A 22,400-nucleotide genomic window follows, 5' to 3' on the forward strand; every position below is an offset into this window, starting at 1 on the left:
ATTAAAATAAAAACATTTCTTCATTTAATTTTTATTCGTTAAGATTGTGACCATTGGTGCATTTACGTAATCTAATGTTGGTTGAAGTGTTACGAAACGTCCCACGACGAGGTGATGGTTGATGCCCTACAGACGCATAATCTCTATTTTTATCTCTACTATATTAAATGAGCATATAAGTGAATAGTATTCCACTTCCATACATCATGATCGGACAATTCTACATCTCACAGCTGATGAAATCTTATTCCTATAATGAGATTGTTTATTAAATCATTATAAAATCTTTAAGAAACAGCAGAATCATAAACCTACATTCTGGAAGCACCAAATCTTTTAAACTTTCTTATGACCAACTTTGCATTTGACTATAAGTTGTGGGGAGTTTGATTTTGGAGAGCACGCAAACAAAGCAGTTGTAGTTGATGGATTATGGATTGTTTATTTGGACAAAAGAAAAGGTTGGCTACAAAATTCCTTGTAAATTGATTAGAAAAATGCTAACATATTTGAATTCAGGAACCACACCATGAGTTTACGTTGGTATGGAGGATGGGGTTATAAAGACTTTTGAGTTTTGGGTCTTAGAGACTAGACATCTTTTCCATTAATTAAAATTCATTCTTTAATATCACATGTTCAATTTTTTGGTTTTATTTGATTTTTTAAATAATTTGTAGATTAGCTATATTACAATAAATTTGCTCTTTAAGAAAATATATCTACCCCTGCATTAACCCATTGAAAATGATTCCTTTATTCTTTTAATTGTTTATTTTTAACCTTAAAAGGGATTCCTTTCATAACTACAAATCTATAAACATAAATATCTAAATACTAATTAACATTGTTCTATTTATTTCTTATGTCTATATTAAGTCTACCTTTTCATCCCTACAAGTATATGATTTTAAAGTACTTTTAAATTGAATTCATCAATTTTTTTTCCTTCTTTTAATTTGGATTGTATACAAATGTCATAGAATATCATTTTTGTTGCGGTTAACGCAGGTTTGAACTTCGCATCGTAAAAAGGTGTAAGCCTTTTTCATCTCATTGTTCTTCCTCTTCTTGAAGGAGGTGAAACAATGTGGAGCATACCCTAAATTTTTTTTGTAAAGAGTATTTTTTGAAATTTTAATTAAAGCTTAAGAGTATTTTAAAATTTTCAGTGTATGCGTTAATAGTCAAAAAAAAAATTATTTTTGTCTTAAGGTTCTGTGAAATTTTTTTCTTTCAATTTTAAATTTCAATTGTTGTAAAATTTGGTTCAATCTATTTTATTTTATTTGTTCTGAGTAACTTTTGAAATTTGATAAGCATTTTTTTTAATATTTGTATTGAGTGGCAAATTAGTTTAGGTATTTTGTAAATATGTCTTTAAGGTTTGTGATTTTACAAATATAGCAAAAATAATAAAATTCACACTTTTATACTTGTGTGTTAGGCTTTATTTTTTTGTCACTTTTGTAAATAATAAAGTATTATGCAATAGACTTAATTATTATAACATGTTTTTGCCATTTTTACCTATGCTACTTTTTTTTATTGAAGTGTAAACTTCATAGGTATTTTTTATAGCTTACACTTAATTAAATATAATATTGACAAAAATAGGATGGGTTACATATAGTAGCAACAAATCTAGGGTTGCTAAATTACACACAATGTAACCAATTAGCTACATCCCAACCCTGGTTCATATTGGGTGTATGGGGTACATGATTTAAGTGAAACTTAAGCAATAAATAATAATTTAAAAAAAAACACATGACTTTTTAGAATCAAGATTGGAGATTTTCGATTGGAAATCAATATACGTTCCAATAGTCTTAATTATCCAGAGATCCATTTCATTTTCCTTTTCCTCAAAATAATCATTTTAGTTCAAGGTATGAACTAACGTGTGTTTGATTATGAGTTTTAAAATTGTATACTTTTATTTTTTAGTTTTATAAGAACTAGTTATATACACGTGACATGCACGTAGTTAAATTTCTTTATAACATAACTTTTATAGGTGAATTTTTAACAACAATATATCTGGTTTAACTTTTACAATTATTAAATATTTATTTTTCACAACTAACTAAATTTATAAATGAAATCATCATTATAGTTTTATTTTTTTGTCTCACTAAATAGAAGACACAACTCATAATTTTCCATATTAGTTTATTTTAAAAAAACAGAATATTATATATTAATTTTTTTTTTACCATAGCTTTGATGTTATATAATTTGATTAAGTTTTTAAAATATTCATCTTTAATTCATAACCATTTAAAAACAAGTTTAAAAAGTCTTTCAAACAATAATATGAAAAGTTAATGTTAATTTTCATAAATATAATAAAACAATAAAATATTTACGATCCGAGTAACAAAATAAAAAGTTTATGATATTTTCATAAATTACATATTTGCCTTTGAATAATGTGGATGATTTTTTACTTCTTTTTCTTCCTATTTTTTGCAATTTATTCATCTTTTCTTTGTATTATTACTTATTCTCCACTTTGCAATATTATGATTATTTATGTAAATATTTACTAATTTTTTCATTTGCTCTTCCAAAATTTCTTACTTCTTCACTTTTCATCTTCTTTTTTCTTTTTGGTACAAGATCTAAACGATCAATTGTCTGTCCTAGATAGACAGAGTTAGACTATTATCACAAATATATCGTTTAGATATGGTACAAGATCGTTTAGACTAGATACAATATCGTTTAGGCTGAGTACAATATCGTTTAGACTGAGTACAAAATCGTTTAGACTTAGTACAAAGGTACAAGATCGTTAAGACTTACAAGAATGTTTAGACTTGCTATGAGATCGTTTAAACTTGCTATGAAATCATTTAGACTATGTACAATATCTGGGCATAAGATCGTTTAGACTGGATACAAGATCGTTTAGTGTCACGCCTTGCCCCATAGTCACTTTATGTGATTAAGGGGAGAGGCATGCCGCCTAGACTCTCAGTGAGTATCTCCCCATTGGAGTAGACGCTGAGTGCCCAATAAGTGGTAATAAATACCCCACAGATCTTGAATATTAATGTGAATGCAGATCATCATAAAATAAGATACTTCATTATTTTTCAACATAAATGAATATATAAATCTTGACACAAAACTCCTCTATAGCGTACAAAATGCAATTTGACATCATTCAAAATTTTAAATAGAGACCTACAAAATAGACTAGGTACATTTTCTCACACGAGTTCCTTTTTCTTCCTATTATTTCCATCTTATTCCCCAAATAACCACATTCCGCATGGTTTCCTTTTTATTTCTCTTATCTTCGTCGTCTTCCCCAAATAACCATCGTCTTCATCCCCCTCCCTAAATAACTACACTTTACGTGGTTTCCTTTTTCTTCCTCTTATCTCTATCGTCTTCTCCAAATAACCATCGTTTTCATCTTCCTCTCATTGTCTTCGTCACCTTCCTCTTCGTCGGATATGAGCTTTCGCCATATTTGTGTTTTCGTCATGGGTCTTTGTCTTCCTTTTTACAGTGGATTTTAGTCCTCTTCATCGTATGTTTTCGTCTTCCTCCTCGCTGGCTCTATCCTTCATATATCAATCTTCCTATTGTTCTCCATAAGATTACCGGAAGACCTTATCTAGGTTTGATAAAGTGAGTATGTAATGTTTAATTGAATTAAATGTGAAAAAAATAAAAAATAAATATCGAATAAAACAAGGAAACAAGAAACAGTTATCAAACACAATTTATGTTTATGTTATTAAACACATACGTGTTTATTTTTTCTAAAAAAAATATAAAAAAATAGGGAACGGGAAACGGAAAACAGGGAACATGGAACATAAAAACAAAAAATGAAAACGTTGCCAAATGGGCCATAATATACTTACCTAACAAAGTAGTGAATTCTACCTTATAAAATATATATGTTTCTAGCTTCCCATTTAATGTTCAAGTTCCTAAGATGACCGGTTTATTGAGTTAGCAACATAATTTGAGTCACACTCACTCATACAAATCAAAGGACGAGTCCTCACATGTTCTTTCATGTCCCACTCATGATTGACATTGAGTTACAAATGATCATCTCGTGGAATATTGATCTATAATAAACAATGTTACAAAAAAAGTTCAATAATTTTGATGTAAAGTCTTATACAAACTCGTTGTATATGATACCCCACTCGTATATTTTCACATTAATTATTTGGATCTCATCGTTTGTAACGATTACAAAGTAGTCCATATCCATATTGTCGTCGTGATAAAACATCTAACCTTAGTAATTATACATGTTAAAACTTTGATAAAATGACAAAATATTTTATTAATAATTATCAATAATTTGTTTACACGTTTGTAAATCATGAGTTTAGACCATAAATTGTAAACTCTTTGAACTATATATCGTAAAAAGTTAATAAGATTCAAAATTTATTTTGTAGCGGTGGAATCGAGAAGTTTACTTTGTAAGAGTTACTCCTCAGCTCAATGGACCAACCAATCCTTCCATGTAACAAATCTCTCTTATTTTACTTAAAAGAAACTAAAAATGCACTTCGCCTTGATTTTGTACGACCCGGTTTTGAAGGGAAAAAAAGTACGAACCCGGTCCGAGTTAAAATTTGATTCAACCACCATCAAGGCAATTCAGCTTGCTATGCCCAGAACTTGTTTGTCATCGAACGAGGGTTTGTGTAACTCCTAGCACGAGATAGATTGAACCTTTAATTCATATTCTTCGTAAATGAAAGAAAATCTGCACACTCCTCATCTTCATCTTTTTGGTTACTGAGAAAATATCAGTATAATTTATTTGGGAATTTCAAAATTTTCCAACTTTATTTCGGAGCATTTCTTCTCTGGATCTCAGAGGAAAGGAGGCAGGAAGATGGCCGAAGTCTCTATGTGTAGCAGTAGTGGCAGCACGGAGCTCACTCCAGAAGAAGAGAGGATTATGATTAGAGACATTGCTTTGGCTGCTGAAGCTAATACTAAAGAGGGTGACATCTTTTATTTAATCACTCAAAGGTTCTTCCTACTCCATTTTTCTTAAATCCACAACTAATTCAGTGTTACATGTTACTTTTCTCTCGAATTTTGTTGATGGGACTTTGCAGAGTACTTATAGAAGCTCCTTGTTATCCATAGAAAATTATGCAATTGATTCTATGCTAAATTTCCTCTAGTGGGTAACTAGCCGAGAATTCTTACATTTCTGGACAATTTATGTTTGAAACGTTTTTCCTATCAACCCTCATTCTGCTGTTGTTCTCTTTCTTCCTCCACCCTTTTGGTTCTTTCTGCTTTGGGGATCGTATATGCAACTGTCAGGGCATATGTATCCATATGTTTTACTTTCTGGGAGATGTAATGTGATATTCTTGTTCGCCTCTAATGATGTTCTATACAGGATTTCTTGTGCAGCCATCTAGGCCCAATCTTTTTTTTTTCTCCTCTAATCATTGGTGGAGGGAATGTGAAAGGCTTACCATTTAATGTAAAAAGGGATACTTTTGGTCTTAGCGTTATAGTTGGAGTAAGCTGGAGGGATAAAAGAAATCGGTTTAACTCAGAGCTTGCTTCTCATTGGGTTTCTTTTTTGGTTTAAAAAAATCTTACAGCAAGTGGTTTTTGCATGGTCTGCTTTTTATGAAATGTCTGTAAGAGTCGGCATTTTCATTAACTTTCAGATATCATAGCGTTACCTTAACCAAGCAATTGTCAAACATAGTCTCATAATTGAATATTACTGTAACAGATGGTGGCAACACTGGATTGAATATGTCAACCAAGACCAACCGATTAATACAAATGATGGATCCTCTTTTGCAGAGATTTATGATTCATTTGGTTCAAGCATGTTAAAGAGACCTGCTAGTATTGATAACTCTGACCTAATTTATGATGCTGCATCAGAGGACTCTAGTGCGGGCATTGAAATACATGATACTCTTTTAGAAGGTCGTGACTATGTTCTGCTTCCACAAGAAGTGTGGAACCAGCTATGCTTGTGGTGAGTCATTTAATGGCCATTGAAACATTGATTTTCATAATGGTAAAAATGAAAATAACTCGTAGTCACTGGGCTTGAAGGGAGGAGACCATAGATCTTACTTGTCCTGTTTCTTGTTACTTTTTTTTTCTTTTGATGTAATCAATACGACTTTCTGAGAACTAGGTTCTGTTATGTGGTCTCTGAGCTGGATCATAGAGTATTTCTTGTGGTGAGTCAGTTGAAAAATGTATTTTTAGCAATAAAAACATTGATTGCCTTTGTTATTGATTTCTTTAGTTTTAATGATTACAGGGACAACTATTAGCTTTTTGGTCTTTTCTTTCTTTTTGCTAATTTATAAATATAGTTCATTTTTATGGCCCTTCATTGGGAGTATAAAAGTAAGAATTAAGGGAACAATAAATATTCTCTAAAACCTTAGTAGCTTGCGGAAAAACTGCTCTAATGGTCTTGTTGCTTTTTGGTTTTATTTGATGAGTATAGATGTTAAATGTAGAGAAATCAAATATTTTCGTGGATTTTTCCAAGATAAGCATCTTCAGTGGCCTAAACATTGTGAACTAGCAAGACTAAATTCTTCCTCTTGGTGTTCTTTGTCTAATTTTTTCCATCCAAGATATTTGTCTGAATTGAGAGCTTTTATATTCTCTGCTTGATCTTTGACTTTTATTGTTTTGATAATGTTGTACTACTTTCATCCTGTATTTTGGATCATTTTCCTCTTTTCATTACATCAATGAAAAGTTATCTTTCTTTTAAAGAAAAAAAAGATACAATGCTGTGATTCAACCCCTACTTTAGGGTATAATTTAATTTTTCCTTATTAATTCTGAATTAATTAATAGTTGAATGGGGACAAATCTATTTAAGACTAAGTATACTTGAGAGGGAATAAGAAAGGTGGATCCCCTTGAGCCAGTTTTACATGATAGAGATACTGTTATTTATGAACTTTTTTCCTTACAAGATACTGACTGTTTATGGTTGAAATACATATGAACCATCTTATGAGTTAGTAAGATCGTTTGGTTGGTTTTAGGTACGGTGGTGGTCCAAAATTGGCACGGAAGGTAATTAGTGCAGGTCTTTCTCAAACTGAATTGACTGTTGAAGTATATCCTCTACGCCTCCAATTATTAGAGGTGCCAAAGGGCGACCGCTCCACAATAAGAATAAGCAAGAAGGTATTATGAGAATGTTTCATGGTCTACCACTTTGTTCAATTACCCTCGTCTCAATTCTATTGAAATTGTTTACCAGTTGGTTTTGGTTAAAAATTTAATATTTATTTGGCAGGAGACAATTGGCGAGCTTCACAGACGAGCTTGTGAAATTTTTGATCTTAACTTAGAACAAGTAAAGTTCATATGACCCTGCCACATTCAGAGTCTTCCATTTGTAACTCTGTTTTTTTTCTTCCAAATAAACGTTTGTTTGAAGTATTCACTACTTTAACCAGGTCTGCATTTGGGATTACTATGGCCACAGAAAACATGCTTTAATGAATGACATGGATAAAACTCTTGATGATGCTAACATTCAGATGGATCAGGATGTAAGTCTGTCCACTGTAACTACTTTTCTTGAGAAGCATTTTTTTCTTTTTCATTAATTTTTGGTTGATAGTTTGGAATACACGTGATCTATATTTGGAATTTGGGTTGTTTATCTATCTGCATAGACTTGTGGATGATTGACTTTTTTTTATTATTTATTTATTTATGTTGATAGAAACAATTGAGTTTATAAAAAACAAATGAAAGAATTGAAGGACGTACAAAAAATCAAGGGTATAACCAAGTGCATAGAAATCCCTCTAAGGAAAGAGGTTCCAACTAAATATAAAGTAACCTGAAGAAAAAGAGAAACGTGGAACCTCACGAAGGACTAAATTTCACTTGGGTCCTTCTCTATACCTCTAAACATCCAGGCTTTTACTACCGTTGGCTTTTAAAAGGCAGGCTAGGATTTTGTGTATAGTGCAGTTCAAACACTTTTGGTGGAAGTTTGGTTGGAAAGAATTCATAGGACGTTTGAGGAAAAAACAACCAATCTCAATATTTTTGTAGCAATGTAAAATCATCTCCTTTTGGTAGGGTTTTCTCTGTTACTTCATTTGGAGGGAAGGGGGTATTCTCGTTCTCCTGCTGTGAGGGTGTGATCTCTTTTTCTTCATTAATGTATCTTCTTCAGGTTTCTAATTAAACGAAAAGAAAACTTGTATACCTTTGCCTCCATATTTTCCAGATAGGCTTCCTTTCTGGCTTTCTTTCTTTCTACATTAACTTAAATTGGAGTGCATTAATTCTTCCAGCTTGGTTTTGGATATTTTGTTTTTATTCAACTGTTTGTTTGTTTTCTCTCTTGGTTATATTTCCCTTGTATTAGACTCTTTAATAGTCATGACCGAGTGAAGTTTTTTTTTTCATTTTTAATTATGGATATGATGAGGGTGTCAACTTAGTTGAGATGTCTAGATGCGCAAATCGATCCCTTGACTTTTAGAAAGCTCTTGTATAATCTGTTAGATCTTTAATATTGCACATGTACAAAGAAAGGGCAAGAAAGGAATTACACACAAAAATGCTTCCAAGAATGCTGCTGAAGAGGAGGAATTCACCTGAGGGCCTCACAATGATGTGGGTATATTGAAAGTAGAAACAAAGAATACACAAATTTTCATGGAAACCCGAGTACGGGAGAAAAACCACAATATTTTTCTTATTATTTTCTGATAAATTTTACAATAGGTACAATGTGGGAGAATAAATAGAATACACAAGGGAATAAAAAAGAAAAAAAAAGGAATTAGGGTAAGTATTTCCATAGTCTTTTCATAAATACCTCAAGGACCAAGCCCACTAATTCTAACACTCCCCCTCAAGTTGGGACGTAAATATCAATGAGGCCCAACTTGCTAACACAAAAGTCGAAGTTTGGTTTGAGACGCCCCTGGTGAGAACATCAGCAACCTGTTGGCTCGAAGGGATGTACGAAATGTAGATGCTCTCAATGTCAAGTCTTTCTTTGATGAAATGCCGATCAATCTCAACATGTTTAGTTCTATCATGTTGAATGGGGTTGTTAGCAATACTAATAGCAACTTTATTATTACAGAAAAGCTTCAATGGTAACTCACATTCTTGATGAAGATCAAACGTGACTTTTTGGAGCCAAATTTTCTCACATATTCCCGAACTCATAGCTCGACATTCAACCTCAGTGCTGCTTCTGGCCACAACACTTTGCTTCTTACTCCAAGTTACAAGATTGCCCGAAACAAAGGTACAATAACCGGAGGTAGACTTTCTGTCAACAACCGATTCTGCCCAGTCCGAGCCAGTGTATACCTCAATGGTCTTTCTGTCTGTCTTTTTAAACATCAACCCTTTACCAGGTGTTGTTTTCAAGTATCTCAATTCCATTGACAGCTTACATGTGTTCCTCATAGAGAGCTTGCATAAATTGGCTGACAACACTCACAACAAAGGAATTATCAGGATGAGTATGGGGTAGGTAAATTAATTTACCTACAAGGCACTGATATTGTTCTTTATCAATTGGAACTTGATCATTAGATTTTCCAAATCCTTGATTTCAAACTCAAACCCCATCTTCTTCTTTAGTTGAACGATCTCATCAGTATCATCCCCAGATAGCACAATGTTATTGACATAGACAATCAGTACTGCAATTTTCCCTACCTTGCAGACTTTGGTGAACAAGGTGTGATCAACGTGCCCTTGGTTGTACCCCTAAGACTTGATGCAAGTGAAAAATCTGTCAAACCACGCTCTTGGTGATTGTTTCAACTTGTATAAGGACTTCCAAAGCTTGCAGACCTGATAATTAAATTGAGTTTCAAATCCTGGAGGCAGACTCGTGTACACTTCCTCTTTAAGATTCCCATTCAAGAATGCATTCTTAACATCAAGTTGATATACAAGGCCAATCTTTATTCACTGCAATAGACAACAAAACTTTAATAGTGTTCAACTTTGCAACAGGAGAAAAAGTCTCAGAATAGTCAATCCCATAGGTCTGAGTGAACCGTTTTGCGACTAGCCTGGCCATGTGAGACAAATATAATCATCAATAAAGGTCAGAGACCATTGTTTCCCTGAAGAGATGGTAATACTTGAGGGGCCCCAAACATCACTATGAATAAGGGCGAAGGGCTGAGAGGGTTTATAAGGTGAGACGGAAAGATGGCCCTATGCTGTTTTGCATGAGTGCACATCACAAGAGAAAGAAGAGATATCAACTTTATTAAATAAATGAGGAAATAAATATTTTGTATATTGGAAATTTGGGTGACCAAGGCGAAAATGCCAAGCATACGATCTTTTTCTGAAGTTGGAAATAAGAAGACAACAAACTAGTCCTATAACAATTCCTAGAGTGAGCATCGTCATCAAGGAGATAGAGTCCTCTATCGTGCAAGGCAATGTCAACCATCTTATCTGAGTTCAAGTCCTGAAAGAGAACATTATCTGGTGAAGGAATCTTGATAGTCCAAACTATTAATATAATTAGATTATTCTTAGGAGATATTATTCTTAGGAGATATTATTCTTAGGAGATATTATTCTGGAGATATTATTTGATATTATCTCCTTAAGTGTATTTCTCTATGGTTATATATAGGCTTGTATCTCTATTAAGTAATTAATGAAATATAGATTAATTCCATAAAATCAACACAAACCTCTAGTTATCTTACTAATAGGTAGTAAATTGTAAGATAAGTACATGCAACACATTTTGTAAAGTTAGACCATCAAAGGGAGAAATATGACTCTTGCTTGCAATAGGAGCAAAGGACCTATTTGCAATCCAAATCTTTTCATTACCAGCATTCGAAAAATATGATAAAAAACTATCATAGGATTCAATCAAATGATCTGTAGCCCCTGAATCAAGTATCCATGGTTTCTTACCATTTATACTGAGGAGACTTGAGCATTGAGAAGTACATGATTGAACAACAACCTCAAAGGAGGAGAGACTAGAGTCACTTTGACAATTCACCTAAGGTTGTGACTGGGGAACACTCATCAATTCACTCATAAGTGCCCGATGAGGGTTGGACTTGTCATTTGGAGGACGTCTTCTGCCAATTGGTCGTCTGCCATGTAATTTCCAGCACTTTTCTTTCGTATGCCAAGGTTTCTTACAATGTTCTCACACTGGGGTCTGTTTCTCATTTTGCTTGTCCAATCAGAACCAAATAATTTCACACTGAAAGTAGCAAAATCAATAGCATATACAGTCACGATTTTTATAGCATTGACTCTGTCTTCCTCTAGATGCACCTTAGAACACACTTCCATCAAAAAAGGTATAGGCCTCTGTCCCAATATTAAGCCTTGCACGGTATCGAACTTGGAGTTCAAACTAGCTAGGAAATCATAAACACGATCGACTTCCTCAATCTTGGAATATTGGACATCTCCATACAGACAATCCTAGATAATTTCACAACACAGGTCCATCTCTTGCTAGATTAAGGACAATTTGTTGAAGTATGAATTGAAATCCACCATCCCAGTTTGCACTCATGAGCCTGTTTATGCAGAGTGTAAAGACGAGACACATTTTGTCTTTTAAAATATAATTTCTAAACTGCATCCTTAATATCTCGACTCTCATGCAGTCGTAACATACAACTATAGTTTTCATATCTGGGGTTCAATACTACTAATTAGCCGTGATCGAAGTAGAGAGTTTTCTTCTCTCGAAATGTGCTATTGAGGATCCTCTAGTCTAGATCTTGATATCTCACGAATTAGATACTCAACCCTTAAGGACCATTTACATGGATCGAGACTAGAAGAAACAATTCTGACAATTCAACTTTTCTCCTACAAATAACCCGGTGAAATTTTCCATAGAGCCATACAAATAGTTTGCAGTAATTAAAGTAGGGACAAAGGTTACTCTGGATATATCGGTAGTTTGGAGGAAATGTCAGAATTCACTGTACTAGAATTTAGGAGTGTGGAAGCACCTAGGGCTAACCCAAGAGTAGCGACTTGTTGCCGAAAATTTGTCTGGAGATTAGTCAACTGTTGTTGTACCATTATTGGGGATGAACCACCCAAACCTTGATGTTCATAACTAGGTGATGCATGATGAGGAAGACCCGGTTGCTGCGAGAAGCTTGTTGTTGCGGCAGGCAATTTACCTTTGTGGTAGGTGGACAACTCACAAATCTTGGTTTCATGGTGCATGTTTCGGCTAGGGTTTTCATCAAAGGGTTGTGGCGGCACTAGAATTGGACGGATATGCAAGGATTGAAGACAATGATCAAATGGCAGCTTGGAAAGCAGTGATAGTGACGACATCAACAATTCCGGTGGCTGAAAAATTGGCAGTTTTGACAGTGGAGGCAATTGTGACTGAAGCAAGACTAGTGCAGAATGGCAATTTTATCTTGCACTGGTTGTTTTTTGCCAATGGCAAGATTAGGGTTTCGTCATTACTCACTGATACCATGTTAAACAGTAGAAAAGAGAACACAAGGTTTACGTGGAAACCCGTAGAATATGGAGAAAAAACCATGACAAAGAATTTCTTTGATTATTTTCGCGCATAATGAAAGTTACAACAGAAGACAACCTTATAGGCTCTAGCAAGCCCTTGTACAGAAAAAGAAATGAAGTTCCAACAATAATAGGTTAATGGAAGTTCATAAACTTGGCCTTCCGAGTATCTTGTCTATGTTGAGTTTCATGATTCAGAACATGATTTTCATGATTGGGAATTATTGTTGATTAGGCCCTTTTGCCATTTCAATTCTCAGCTGAAAGCTTGTTATTTCTATATTTCCACATTGATATGTTAGAGACTTGTGATATCCTGGAATTGTGTTGATTTCACATCATTTTGCACAGTTCCTTGCAAGTTTTATTAGATTTGGTGGAATCGCTTGTACTTTGAATTTCTCGAGAGCATTTATTGCCTACTGAAATCTAATTTTCTTAAATTTCTTTTTTGATTATAACCTTCTTGAAATTTTTTCATTCTTCATTTTGATTAGATTCTTGTGGAGATTTTAAACCATGGAAATCACAATGCGTTGGGTGGCTGTACAAGTTATGTTCAGGATAATGGAACAACTGACAAGGAAGCTACTTCTATTCACTTAGAGGCTTCTAAGTCAAACTTAATAAGTGCAGGAGGCATGCCTAACAAGGGGGCGTCTAAAACAGAAGTGGTGCAGAGCCAGAACCCTACTTCTTCAATTAAAGAGTTGGATAATGCATATGGGCAAAGTGGCGTTAGTACGAGGGGTTCTTCTTGTGGTCTAACAGGGTTGTTAAATCTTGGTAACACTTGTTTCATGAATAGTGCAATTCAATGCCTTGTCCACACACCTGAGTTTGCTCGATATTTCCGTGAGGATTATCATCAGGAGATTAACTGGCAGAATCCTTTGGGCATGGTTGTAAGTTTCATGTGCATTTCAGACTCGAGAAACCTAGACTTATGTTGTTAATGAATCTGTCTTGATTACAGTAGCAAAGCATGCAAGGTTTAACTTCACTTATCACTGCACAATTGTGTGACACTTTTCCATACTCTTTTGTTTTCTAATTCTTGGAGTATAGTTTTGAGTTCTCAACTCCTCCCCCTATTTACAAATGCTATGAATATAGGGCTATTTATGAAATTTGTAGAAAAGAGTAAAATTTATTATATTATAGAGTTCCCTCACGAGAAATGGAAAAGCAACAACGGTTCCTTGTAGAAGCACTTTGGATAAGGACATCAGGAGATGCAGAACCTCCTACATAGTCTAGAAAAATAAAAAAAGAGTGAAAATGCGTTTTTTGATTTTGGCTTGTGCATGAATTGGTTCAGGACATGGATGTAATATAACACAGGTTTCATGGCAATTTATTTTCTAAAGATCAGTGTTCTTTTTGGTACAAGAGTATCTGCATTCTGATTCTTATGTTGATTGCTTTTGAAGTTATATGTTCGAAATTTTGAAGCAGCCATTTACTGATATTTGTATGGTGTCTGTTATAGTTTACTCTGCTAACTTGAAGTTGTATACACAGGGTGAGCTTGCCATGGCATTTGGTGACTTGCTTAGAAAGCTATGGGCTCCTGGACGAACGTCTGTTGCTCCCCGTCCATTTAAAGCAAAGCTTGCTCGTTTTGCACCCCAATTTAGTGGATATAATCAGCATGATTCCCAGGTTTATTACTCACGTAATTTTACTATTTTCACAAATCATTTTATTGGATCAAGAAATCAAAAAGTTTGATTGCAGGAACTTCTAGCATTTCTGCTTGATGGTTTACATGAAGATCTGAATCGCGTAAAGCACAAACCCTATATTAAGTCCAGAGATGCAGATGGAAGACCTGATGAAGAAGTTGCTGATGAATACTGGGCGAACCACATTGCTCGTAATGATTCCATTATTGTCGATGTGTGCCAAGTGTGTAAAATTACTTATTTCAACTGCAATATATTTTTTTATAAATCACACACGCATTAAATTTACCTTTTCTTTTAAGAAATGTTAAATAACATGGGTTCCTTCTTAGTAATTGATATCGAGAAGGGTAGTTCATATAAACACTCTGAAGGCTCTTAGTTTTTCCAATGTGGAATCCTCAGGAAGATACAATGTGTTAATTACAAAAGATGTACAAGAGGAAGATTTAGTATCCTCCAATTGGAGATCAGTACTGATTGCAAAAAAAATAAAAATAAAAGAAAAATGGAAGTTTTCTCAAATAGGAATATTCTCTAGTTAACGACTCTACCAAGTAAAAGATCCATTGTGTAGGTTGTAGTTGTACAACTATGTCCTTGAGGAACAGTTGTATGGGTTGTCATTTGTCAACTATTTCTTTGAGATCTAAGGAATATTCTCTAGTTTGTAGATCAGTACTGGTTGAGAAACAAAAGGAGTTAATATTTGGAAGTTTTCTCAAATAGGAACATTCTTTGGTTGACAACCTTACTTGTGTAGGATCTGTTGGGGTTGTACAATTATGTCCCTGAGGATTTGTTTGAGAAGCTGGACAACTATTCCCTTGGGATTTAACAGATTTTCTCAAGTTAGTATGAAATAAAAAGGAATTCCTAGTCTGTATGAGTTAAAGAAGAATTATTATATGCCTCTCCGGCTCTTTCTAATGCTGGAAATCATATGTTGTTTTGGTTTCTACAAAATCCTCATTTGAACAATAAAAAAACTCTTACTCCTCTCCGACCAAATAAACTAAACCAAAGCACCACAAGAATTTCCATATGGTGTTTTTCTTCCCCTCGTGATGACTTGACTTTGAATATAAGCTACATGTCTCCGTTTTTTTTAAAAAAGAAAAAATTCTGTACAAAAAATTTTGGATGCTATGTGGGTTGGATTTTGCACCTTTGTAGGTTTGACAAATAAAAAATCTTCCTTCAAATTTACTGTTAGGTTTCATAATAGCAATGCCCTTAAATAGGAAATGAAAAAATAATCGACAATCAAGTATACCAGTGTAACCCTAGAAGCTCAAGTGTTACAATAAGGATCTTTCAATTGGTGGAATGAAAAGGTCTTAGTGGCAAAAACCTTTAGAATGAATAGTCTATGGAGGGTCTAAAACTCTATACTATCCCAATTGACCCCCCCAATTCTCAATTTCAAAAATTAATCTCCTGTTCCTCTCTAACAACACCTGCCAAAGCAAAGTTGTAACAATCACAAAATTGAACTTCTCCCTTTCAGAAGCGTTTCCTTAAGATCTGATTAGCAACACACTATTAATGTTTTTTTTTTTAAAAGGAGACAAGCTTCTTTATTATTAATAAACTCAATGTACGAGAGATCTATACAATGAGAATAATAGGGAAGCCAAGAAATGGGGGGAGAGAGAGGGATAGGATCAGTAGGTGCACCCGGACATCTCAACTAAGTTGACACCCCTATAGCACCCTCATCATATCCAAAATACAAAGAAAAGACCAAAGTACAAGAACAATACTAAGGTCATGAAAAGACCAAAGTAACAACCAAAATAACAACAGAAGCTACCTACGGTAGACAAAAACAAGGCTGAAAAGTGAAAACATAACGACAGAAATACATATAATGTTTGAAGTCAAGAAAATTAGGCCCTTGAAAATATCCACCAACCTGCTTGAAAGCTATCTAGCAAACAAACACTTCAAACAGATACAGTATCATTTGTATGGTAGTCTACTTTGAAGCTTATCAATGAGTAACGGTCCTATATCACTTGGGAGCTTGAGCTTAGACATCTTTGGCATGAGAAAGGAGGCTATTTTACACTCTAACCTAGATTTAAAAAAAAAATCTTTGCCGTGTTTGTGTTGTGTTGTATCCATGTCTTGTATGCATAGCTATGGTTGTGTCAGGCTTTCGACCAAAATATCAAATAAAACACCCAACAATGGCTAAACAGAGGCAATACTCTGTTACTCTTTATTTATATATAAGCCAAAATATTACAATCAACGATATGAAATATAACAAAGAAAGGAAATAACCAGAAAACATACCAGCTCCTTTTACAAGAAGGATACTTCCCTTTTGCGGCTACAGCAGCCTACCCATCATAAAGATGACAAAATAAAACCTACCTACCCTCTCACAAACAATCACTATTTATAGCCCTCCTAAAATTCTTCCCAGCGGGACCCACTCTGCACGATATCCTTCCCTCAATCATTCTTTCTTGTTATTAGCTGATGAATTCCCCTTTTTGCCCTTCCTAACATATGTGTGGATAATTGGAGGTCTCACAGGTTCTTAGCTTCCTATTCAGCCTGTTGCCCACTAGGGAATAAGTTCTTGACGAAGCATGGGACTACAACTTCCGAGTGAAAACCCGGGCTTTTAGCACTTGAATTTCTGTTATTCACTGACCTACTTACTCTCCAATTATTGCCATTATGGCAAGCACCCTTTGCCATGTTCGGTTTTAGTTTTGAATCTAAGTCTATCTAGTAAGAAAAGCCAAAATTTTTCTAATGTTAATACCAATTCCTAAGGTCTTGTGGAAGAGTTTTGGTCGAGTTTCAAATTCAAAGCCTCCCTTTGGCTGCTTGTGTCAGTAGTTAATTTAACTGTTCACTTTATTTTGGTGTTGTTTTTCTTGAACATTTATTCATTTCTATTATATCAATGAGAAGTTTTCAATTAAAAAAATTGTGACTTTTAGTAAATAGGACAAGGCTGGAGCCATCCCTTCTACATCAGTATGTCTAGCTTCCTCTTAGTCTCTGCAATTTTATTTTATGATAATTGATATCAGAAATATTTTTCTTGGGTTATTCTGCTCATCTCATTCCCTTGCATATTTTCTGCTTGCCGTACCTTTATTTCAAGACAGCTTTAGAGGTTATTAAATTTGATTATCCCTCACTTTACAGGGCCAATACAAATCAACTTTAGTCTGTCCCGTGTGCAATAAAGTTTCTGTCACTTTTGATCCCTTCATGTATCTCTCGTTGCCACTCCAGTCAACCACCACCCGCACTATGACAGTGACTGTTTTTACTAGTGATGGAAGTAAGCGTCCATCAACTTTAACTGTCACTGTACCAAAGCAGGGCCGGTGTAGGGATCTAATACAGGCACTTAACGGCACTTGTTCATTGAGGCATAGTGAGAAGCTCCTTTTGGCGGAGGTTTGTAGCACTTAACTTTATGCATAAATTTGTTATGTGCTCATATAAATATAGAACTTATTCTATTTCCTTTGCAAGCATGAGGATGGCAATGTTTTTGTGAAGCAGGCTTCAATAATGATTTGCATAGACTTTGATTACTGCTGATTCTTAATTTTGTTTTCGCTGTTATACAGCCCTTACATGTTCATGTTCGGAATTTGTGTCTTAGCTGCTTCAGCTCTGTAGTTCTTCTCAATGGAACTTCTCTGATGTGTACTTGGAAAGAGTGACAAAAAATTGTTTCCCATCATCTTTAGTTCCCAGGAGATTTATGAGTTAAATTATGTATAGAAGTGCATTAGTACAGGTGAATATTGGCAGGTTTGCAGTTTTTTTACTTATTTTTGTTTGGAAATGTCTCCTATGTAGGTGCGAGACCATTTGGTTCACAGGTTTCTGGAAGATCCACTGATATCATTGTCCACGATAAAAGATGATGACCATATTGCTGCCTACAAAATTCCAAAGTTGACAAAGAATGCTAAATATCTTCAATTAGTTCATCGAAGCCAAGAACAGTATGTGCAATTTGATAACGCATTCATGCATGTGAAGCTATTTAAGCATTGTTTATCTTTTATAATATATACTTTTTCTATCAGGTTTTGACGTTCATTCTGATTAGAGTTTTTTTTCCGCTCCTAAATGATTAAAGTATCTTTTGTCCAAAATTTGGTTGGGGGTAGTATTGGTTATTAGAAATTACAATGTTAATGTAGCTCATGAATTACTACTACTTAAAGGAGGGAACAATTTTAAATGTGCAATATATACCTTTTGTGCCAGGGTTACTAGTGATGCGGACATAATGTCAGGATGGAGACCTTTTGGAACTCCTCTAGTGTCGGTAGTCTCATGTGAGGGCCCAGTGAAGAAAGACTACCTTCAGAGAATAGTCAAAAGAGCACTCTCTCCATTGGCGAAGATTGGGACTTTGATGGATACTGATGTATCTGATTCTAGCATGTCACATGCTGGAGAAGATCTTCATCATCACGACTCTTCTGCTGAAACATGCACAAGTTCATTGAATAGCGATGATCCAAAATCTAAAGCAATGGAACCTTTTAAGTTGCCTCTTCAGTTGTTGAATGAGGAAAATGTTTGCATCGAGTTATCAAGCGGAGAAGAAGCTGTGAAACTACCCCCATCATCATCAGTCCTAGTGTATATTGATTGGTCTCAAAAGCTACTAAAGAAGTTTGATACGGGTTACCTAGAAAACTTGCCTGAAGTTTTTAAATCTGGGCCTGTGATGAAAAAAGCTCGAACTGAGCCACTCTCCTTGTATTCGTGTTTGGAGTCTTTTCTACGTGAAGAACCACTTGTTCCTGAAGATATGTGGTTAGCATCTCTACGCCTTCCTCTTCTTCCTGTCTTTTATTATATTCACATGAGCGGAATAATGTGTACAGCATTTTACTTGTACTGTTGAGCATATGATGAGATGTTCCCTCTTCCATTGGCACCTATTATGCTATAAGGGCTGGTTCGATCCAGGAATTTATGTGATCTGCTATTTGAACATTTGGGATAGCATTCTGCACCTCGTGAATTTGAATGGAATTAGCAACAAGTGCTGTTCGCATTTTCATGACATTTCTACAAGTCACTTTATTAATTGCTTGGTTACTTTAGAATTTTTAAGTATTCTATTTTTTTTGGGTCAGTATTGAAGCTTCTGTTTATCACCCTCTCCCCGATCCCCTTAATTCTGACAGGTCTACTCGTTCCTTAGTGTTTTCTTTGGTGCAAGATATTATTTTCTAATAATATATTAAAAGTAAATTATGATATTATTAACTGTTTCGATGGTTAAAATTGTGGCCATTTTTTCTGGATACCTAACGAACCTAGTGAACACATACTAGTTTGTCACTTGTATTATGATGGACCGTGGTGATAGTACAGTAACATTGTACATGAACTGCTGTGTGATTTAGTATTATCTCATGTGGTTTATTATTAATGAAGGTTTTGCCCTCAATGCAAAGAACGGCGACAAGCCAGTAAAAAGCTTGACCTTTGGCGCCTTCCAGAAGTGTTGGTCATCCATCTTAAAAGATTCTCATATAGCCGGTCGATGAAGCATAAACTAGAAACATTTGTCAACTTTCCAATTCATGACTTTGACTTGACAAATTATGTTGCCAATAAAAATAACTCCCAACGGCAACTGTATGAACTGTATGCTTTAACCAACCATTATGGTAGCATGGGTAGTGGTCACTACACTGCACATATAAAGGTGAGTAGAAATTAGCAAGTTTGTTCCTCTTAGTTTTTATATATATTTATTTGACGTTTTATTTAGGGAAATTTTCAAAAATAGCAAATTTTACAACTTATAGCAAATTTTATCACTGATAGTCATTGATATGCTAATGATAGAAGAATCCAAAATTTTGCTATAGCGTGTAAATATTTTAATTTGTTTTGCTATTTTTAAAAATGCCCCTTTTATTTATTTATTATTGTTATTTAGGTCATTCTTAATTGGGGTTTGATTGATTACTAGTGCTTAATTTTAGATACTATTTTGTCAATGATACCGTTCTTCCATATACTGTATATACATATTTAAATTTTGGTTGCACTAGAGCTTTGGGGTGATTTCTCGTATTTTTACACACCCAACTACTAAAATGTATCGTTTTGGCTTCTTACAAATTCGATCCTTATTTTGTTCTTTTTTTCTTTGTCTAGCTTATCGATGAAAACAGGTGGTACAGTTTTGATGATAGTCACATATCACTTATAAATGAAGAAGAGGTGAAATCAGCCGCTGCTTACGTCCTCTTCTATCGGCGGGTAAAGACAGAAGACGTATCACTTAGTAATGGAGTCCAATCATGTGCCTCAGCTCAGAAATAGATGTCACTGATCACTGTGCTTATTTTTCTTAAAAATGGGATTTCAGGTATGAGTGCATTGAAAGTTTATTGCATATATACTGGCCACTCTTGTTCTGGTTTCAGTAATTCCAGAAGCGAGTGAATACCAAAAAAACTGTCCACTATAAGTGGCTGTTTAGCATGTGAACCTGTTGTGAAGTAATGGAAATCACATGGGATATTTATCCCCATGTTTTTGTAAAAAAGAAAAAAGAGAAAAAAAGAAAGAAAGAAAAAGACAGAAATTTTAGAACCAGAAATTTTAAAATTTTATTTGAAATCCTACCTTTTATACTAACTTATGCACGCCTTTCTGTTGCATCTCTATGTCTACTAAATGACTGAATTGTCTATGTTGTTGTACTTATACCATCCATTTTCTTGAAAATCAGCATTCCTTGTGATGTTGAACTGATTTTTGCTTCCTTCCATCTAGTAGAATCCTTTCGTTTGGTGAATTTTAGAATTTCATTCTTTCAAGAGATTTAAAGCAGAGTTTGGGATGGTTTTTGAACCTAATGATTTGAATTAAAACCTTTTTGGAAGAACTACTACTAACTGCTTGACGTTGTTTTGTCGTGAGTTTGGTATAACTTTTGAAATGGCTGAATATTAGCCACTTCTCAAAATCTTTGTACTGTTTTGTTACCTTGTGGAGAAATGGTTTTGAACATCTTTTAAATACTATGTTAAGGTGCTTTTTGGAGAATACGCCCAACTAAGGCTTTTAAAGAAGTGTTTGTATAAAAGCACCAAAATCATCTTATGCCCTTTTGTGGAGTTGTTAATTGAAGACTCAGAAAGTTCAGATTATGTTTTGTGGAGTGGTTTGTTTGCTGAGATGATCTGAACAGATTCTTCAAGGCATTCAGCGTCTAGACTCTAAACGGCTTGTAACAAATTGTGCAAAGCTTTTGAGATAAGAGGAATGACTCTGGTATGCTCGTTTCTTTGCGGTGTTACAAAACATCTGGCTCAAAAGAAACAGGTGGAAGGTTTTTTTAGAAATGTCAAGAGTTATAGCAAGAGGTTTGGATTAACTCATTCTTTTGAACAGGAGCTCCTTTTTATGTGGTGTTGTAATTTGTTAGAGCTTTTGTTCTTTGGATTTTGGCTCCTTTTGCAACTCAGAATAAAGTTTCAGCAAAATCTATACCTAACTCAATTCATATGTCCCAAAAAGCAAGGCTAGTAGTTAATGGAGTCTCACGGGTATGTGCTCTTGAAATTCCAATATTAGGGGGAAAAAAGAAAGAAAGAAAAAGGAATGACTTGACTCGAGGCTGTAGTTTGATATTCTGACTGTACGGAAACATGGGGATTCAACCAATATTTGAAGATTACAAAGGGCTTTGATCACTATGCTGTATGGATAATTTGTTTAGATATCTTGTACAAAGTTTATGGCTAATACTCGATTTATAGTTTTGATATTATCATGCTTAGGTTTTTATTCACATGTGCTTCATTATTCTATGTTTCTCTCAATTTTTTGCGCTCATTCTGTTAATGAAATATGTATATTTCAATTTTAATATATATATATATATATATATATATATTTTGGTTGGATTTTGAATTTTCACTTTTGTTCACAACACCTCATGATTGTGTGACAAATTTTAATATGGCAAAAAACAATAAATGGTTCTATGCATCCTACTTTATCCCACAAAAGAAAAAGAAAGGATTTTCTATGCGAAAAACTATGATTGGTGTGATTTGTTTCCTTTTGCTTTTCTATTCAATTTTGTACATGTCATTATCGTTTGTTCACAAG

At 34.4% G+C, this 22,400-nt stretch overlaps 1 protein-coding gene across 3 annotated transcripts; it reads left to right on the top strand.

Moving 5' to 3' along the window:
• Window positions 1–4,652: 4,652 nt before the first annotated feature.
• Window positions 4,653–22,096, top strand: LOC101215135 (ubiquitin carboxyl-terminal hydrolase 5). 3 transcript variants are annotated; one of them, XM_031885633.1, is made up of 14 exons: window positions 4,653–5,028; window positions 5,759–6,013; window positions 7,056–7,200; window positions 7,313–7,372; window positions 7,476–7,571; window positions 13,059–13,466; window positions 14,086–14,226; window positions 14,302–14,472; window positions 17,427–17,684; window positions 18,096–18,244; window positions 18,513–19,070; window positions 19,701–19,974; window positions 20,433–20,646; window positions 21,315–22,096. In XM_031885633.1, the coding sequence occupies exons 1-13, from the start codon at window positions 4,889–4,891 to the stop codon at window positions 20,598–20,600; spliced, it is 2,823 nt and encodes a 940-aa protein (XP_031741493.1). In that variant the 5' UTR covers window positions 4,653–4,888; the 3' UTR covers window positions 20,601–20,646; window positions 21,315–22,096. The 3 variants fall into 3 exon arrangements, with proteins under 3 accessions (XP_031741493.1, XP_004147269.1, XP_031741495.1); XM_004147221.3 differs by lacking the exon at window positions 21,315–22,096 and having other exon boundaries at window positions 20,433–21,028; XM_031885635.1 differs by lacking the exon at window positions 21,315–22,096 and having other exon boundaries at window positions 4,901–5,028; window positions 5,833–6,013; window positions 20,433–21,028.
• The last annotated feature ends 304 nt before the right edge of the window (window positions 22,097–22,400 follow it).

Source organism: Cucumis sativus, chromosome 1 (assembly GCF_000004075.3).
Source record: "Cucumis sativus cultivar 9930 chromosome 1, Cucumber_9930_V3, whole genome shotgun sequence".
Taxonomy (NCBI): domain Eukaryota; kingdom Viridiplantae; phylum Streptophyta; class Magnoliopsida; order Cucurbitales; family Cucurbitaceae; genus Cucumis; species Cucumis sativus.

Excerpts from the sequence above, each read along its gene's own strand:
- LOC101215135 (XM_031885633.1), top strand. The coding sequence starts at position 4,889 with ATGGCCGAAGTCTCTATGTGTAGCAGTAGTGGCAGCACGGAGCTCACT. Across the intron at positions 17,685-18,095 it reads AGAAGCTCCTTTTGGCGGAG|GTGCGAGACCATTTGGTTCA; the intron begins GTTTGTAGCACT and ends TCTCCTATGTAG. Across the intron at positions 18,245-18,512 it reads GTTCATCGAAGCCAAGAACA|GGTTACTAGTGATGCGGACA; the intron begins GTATGTGCAATT and ends CTTTTGTGCCAG.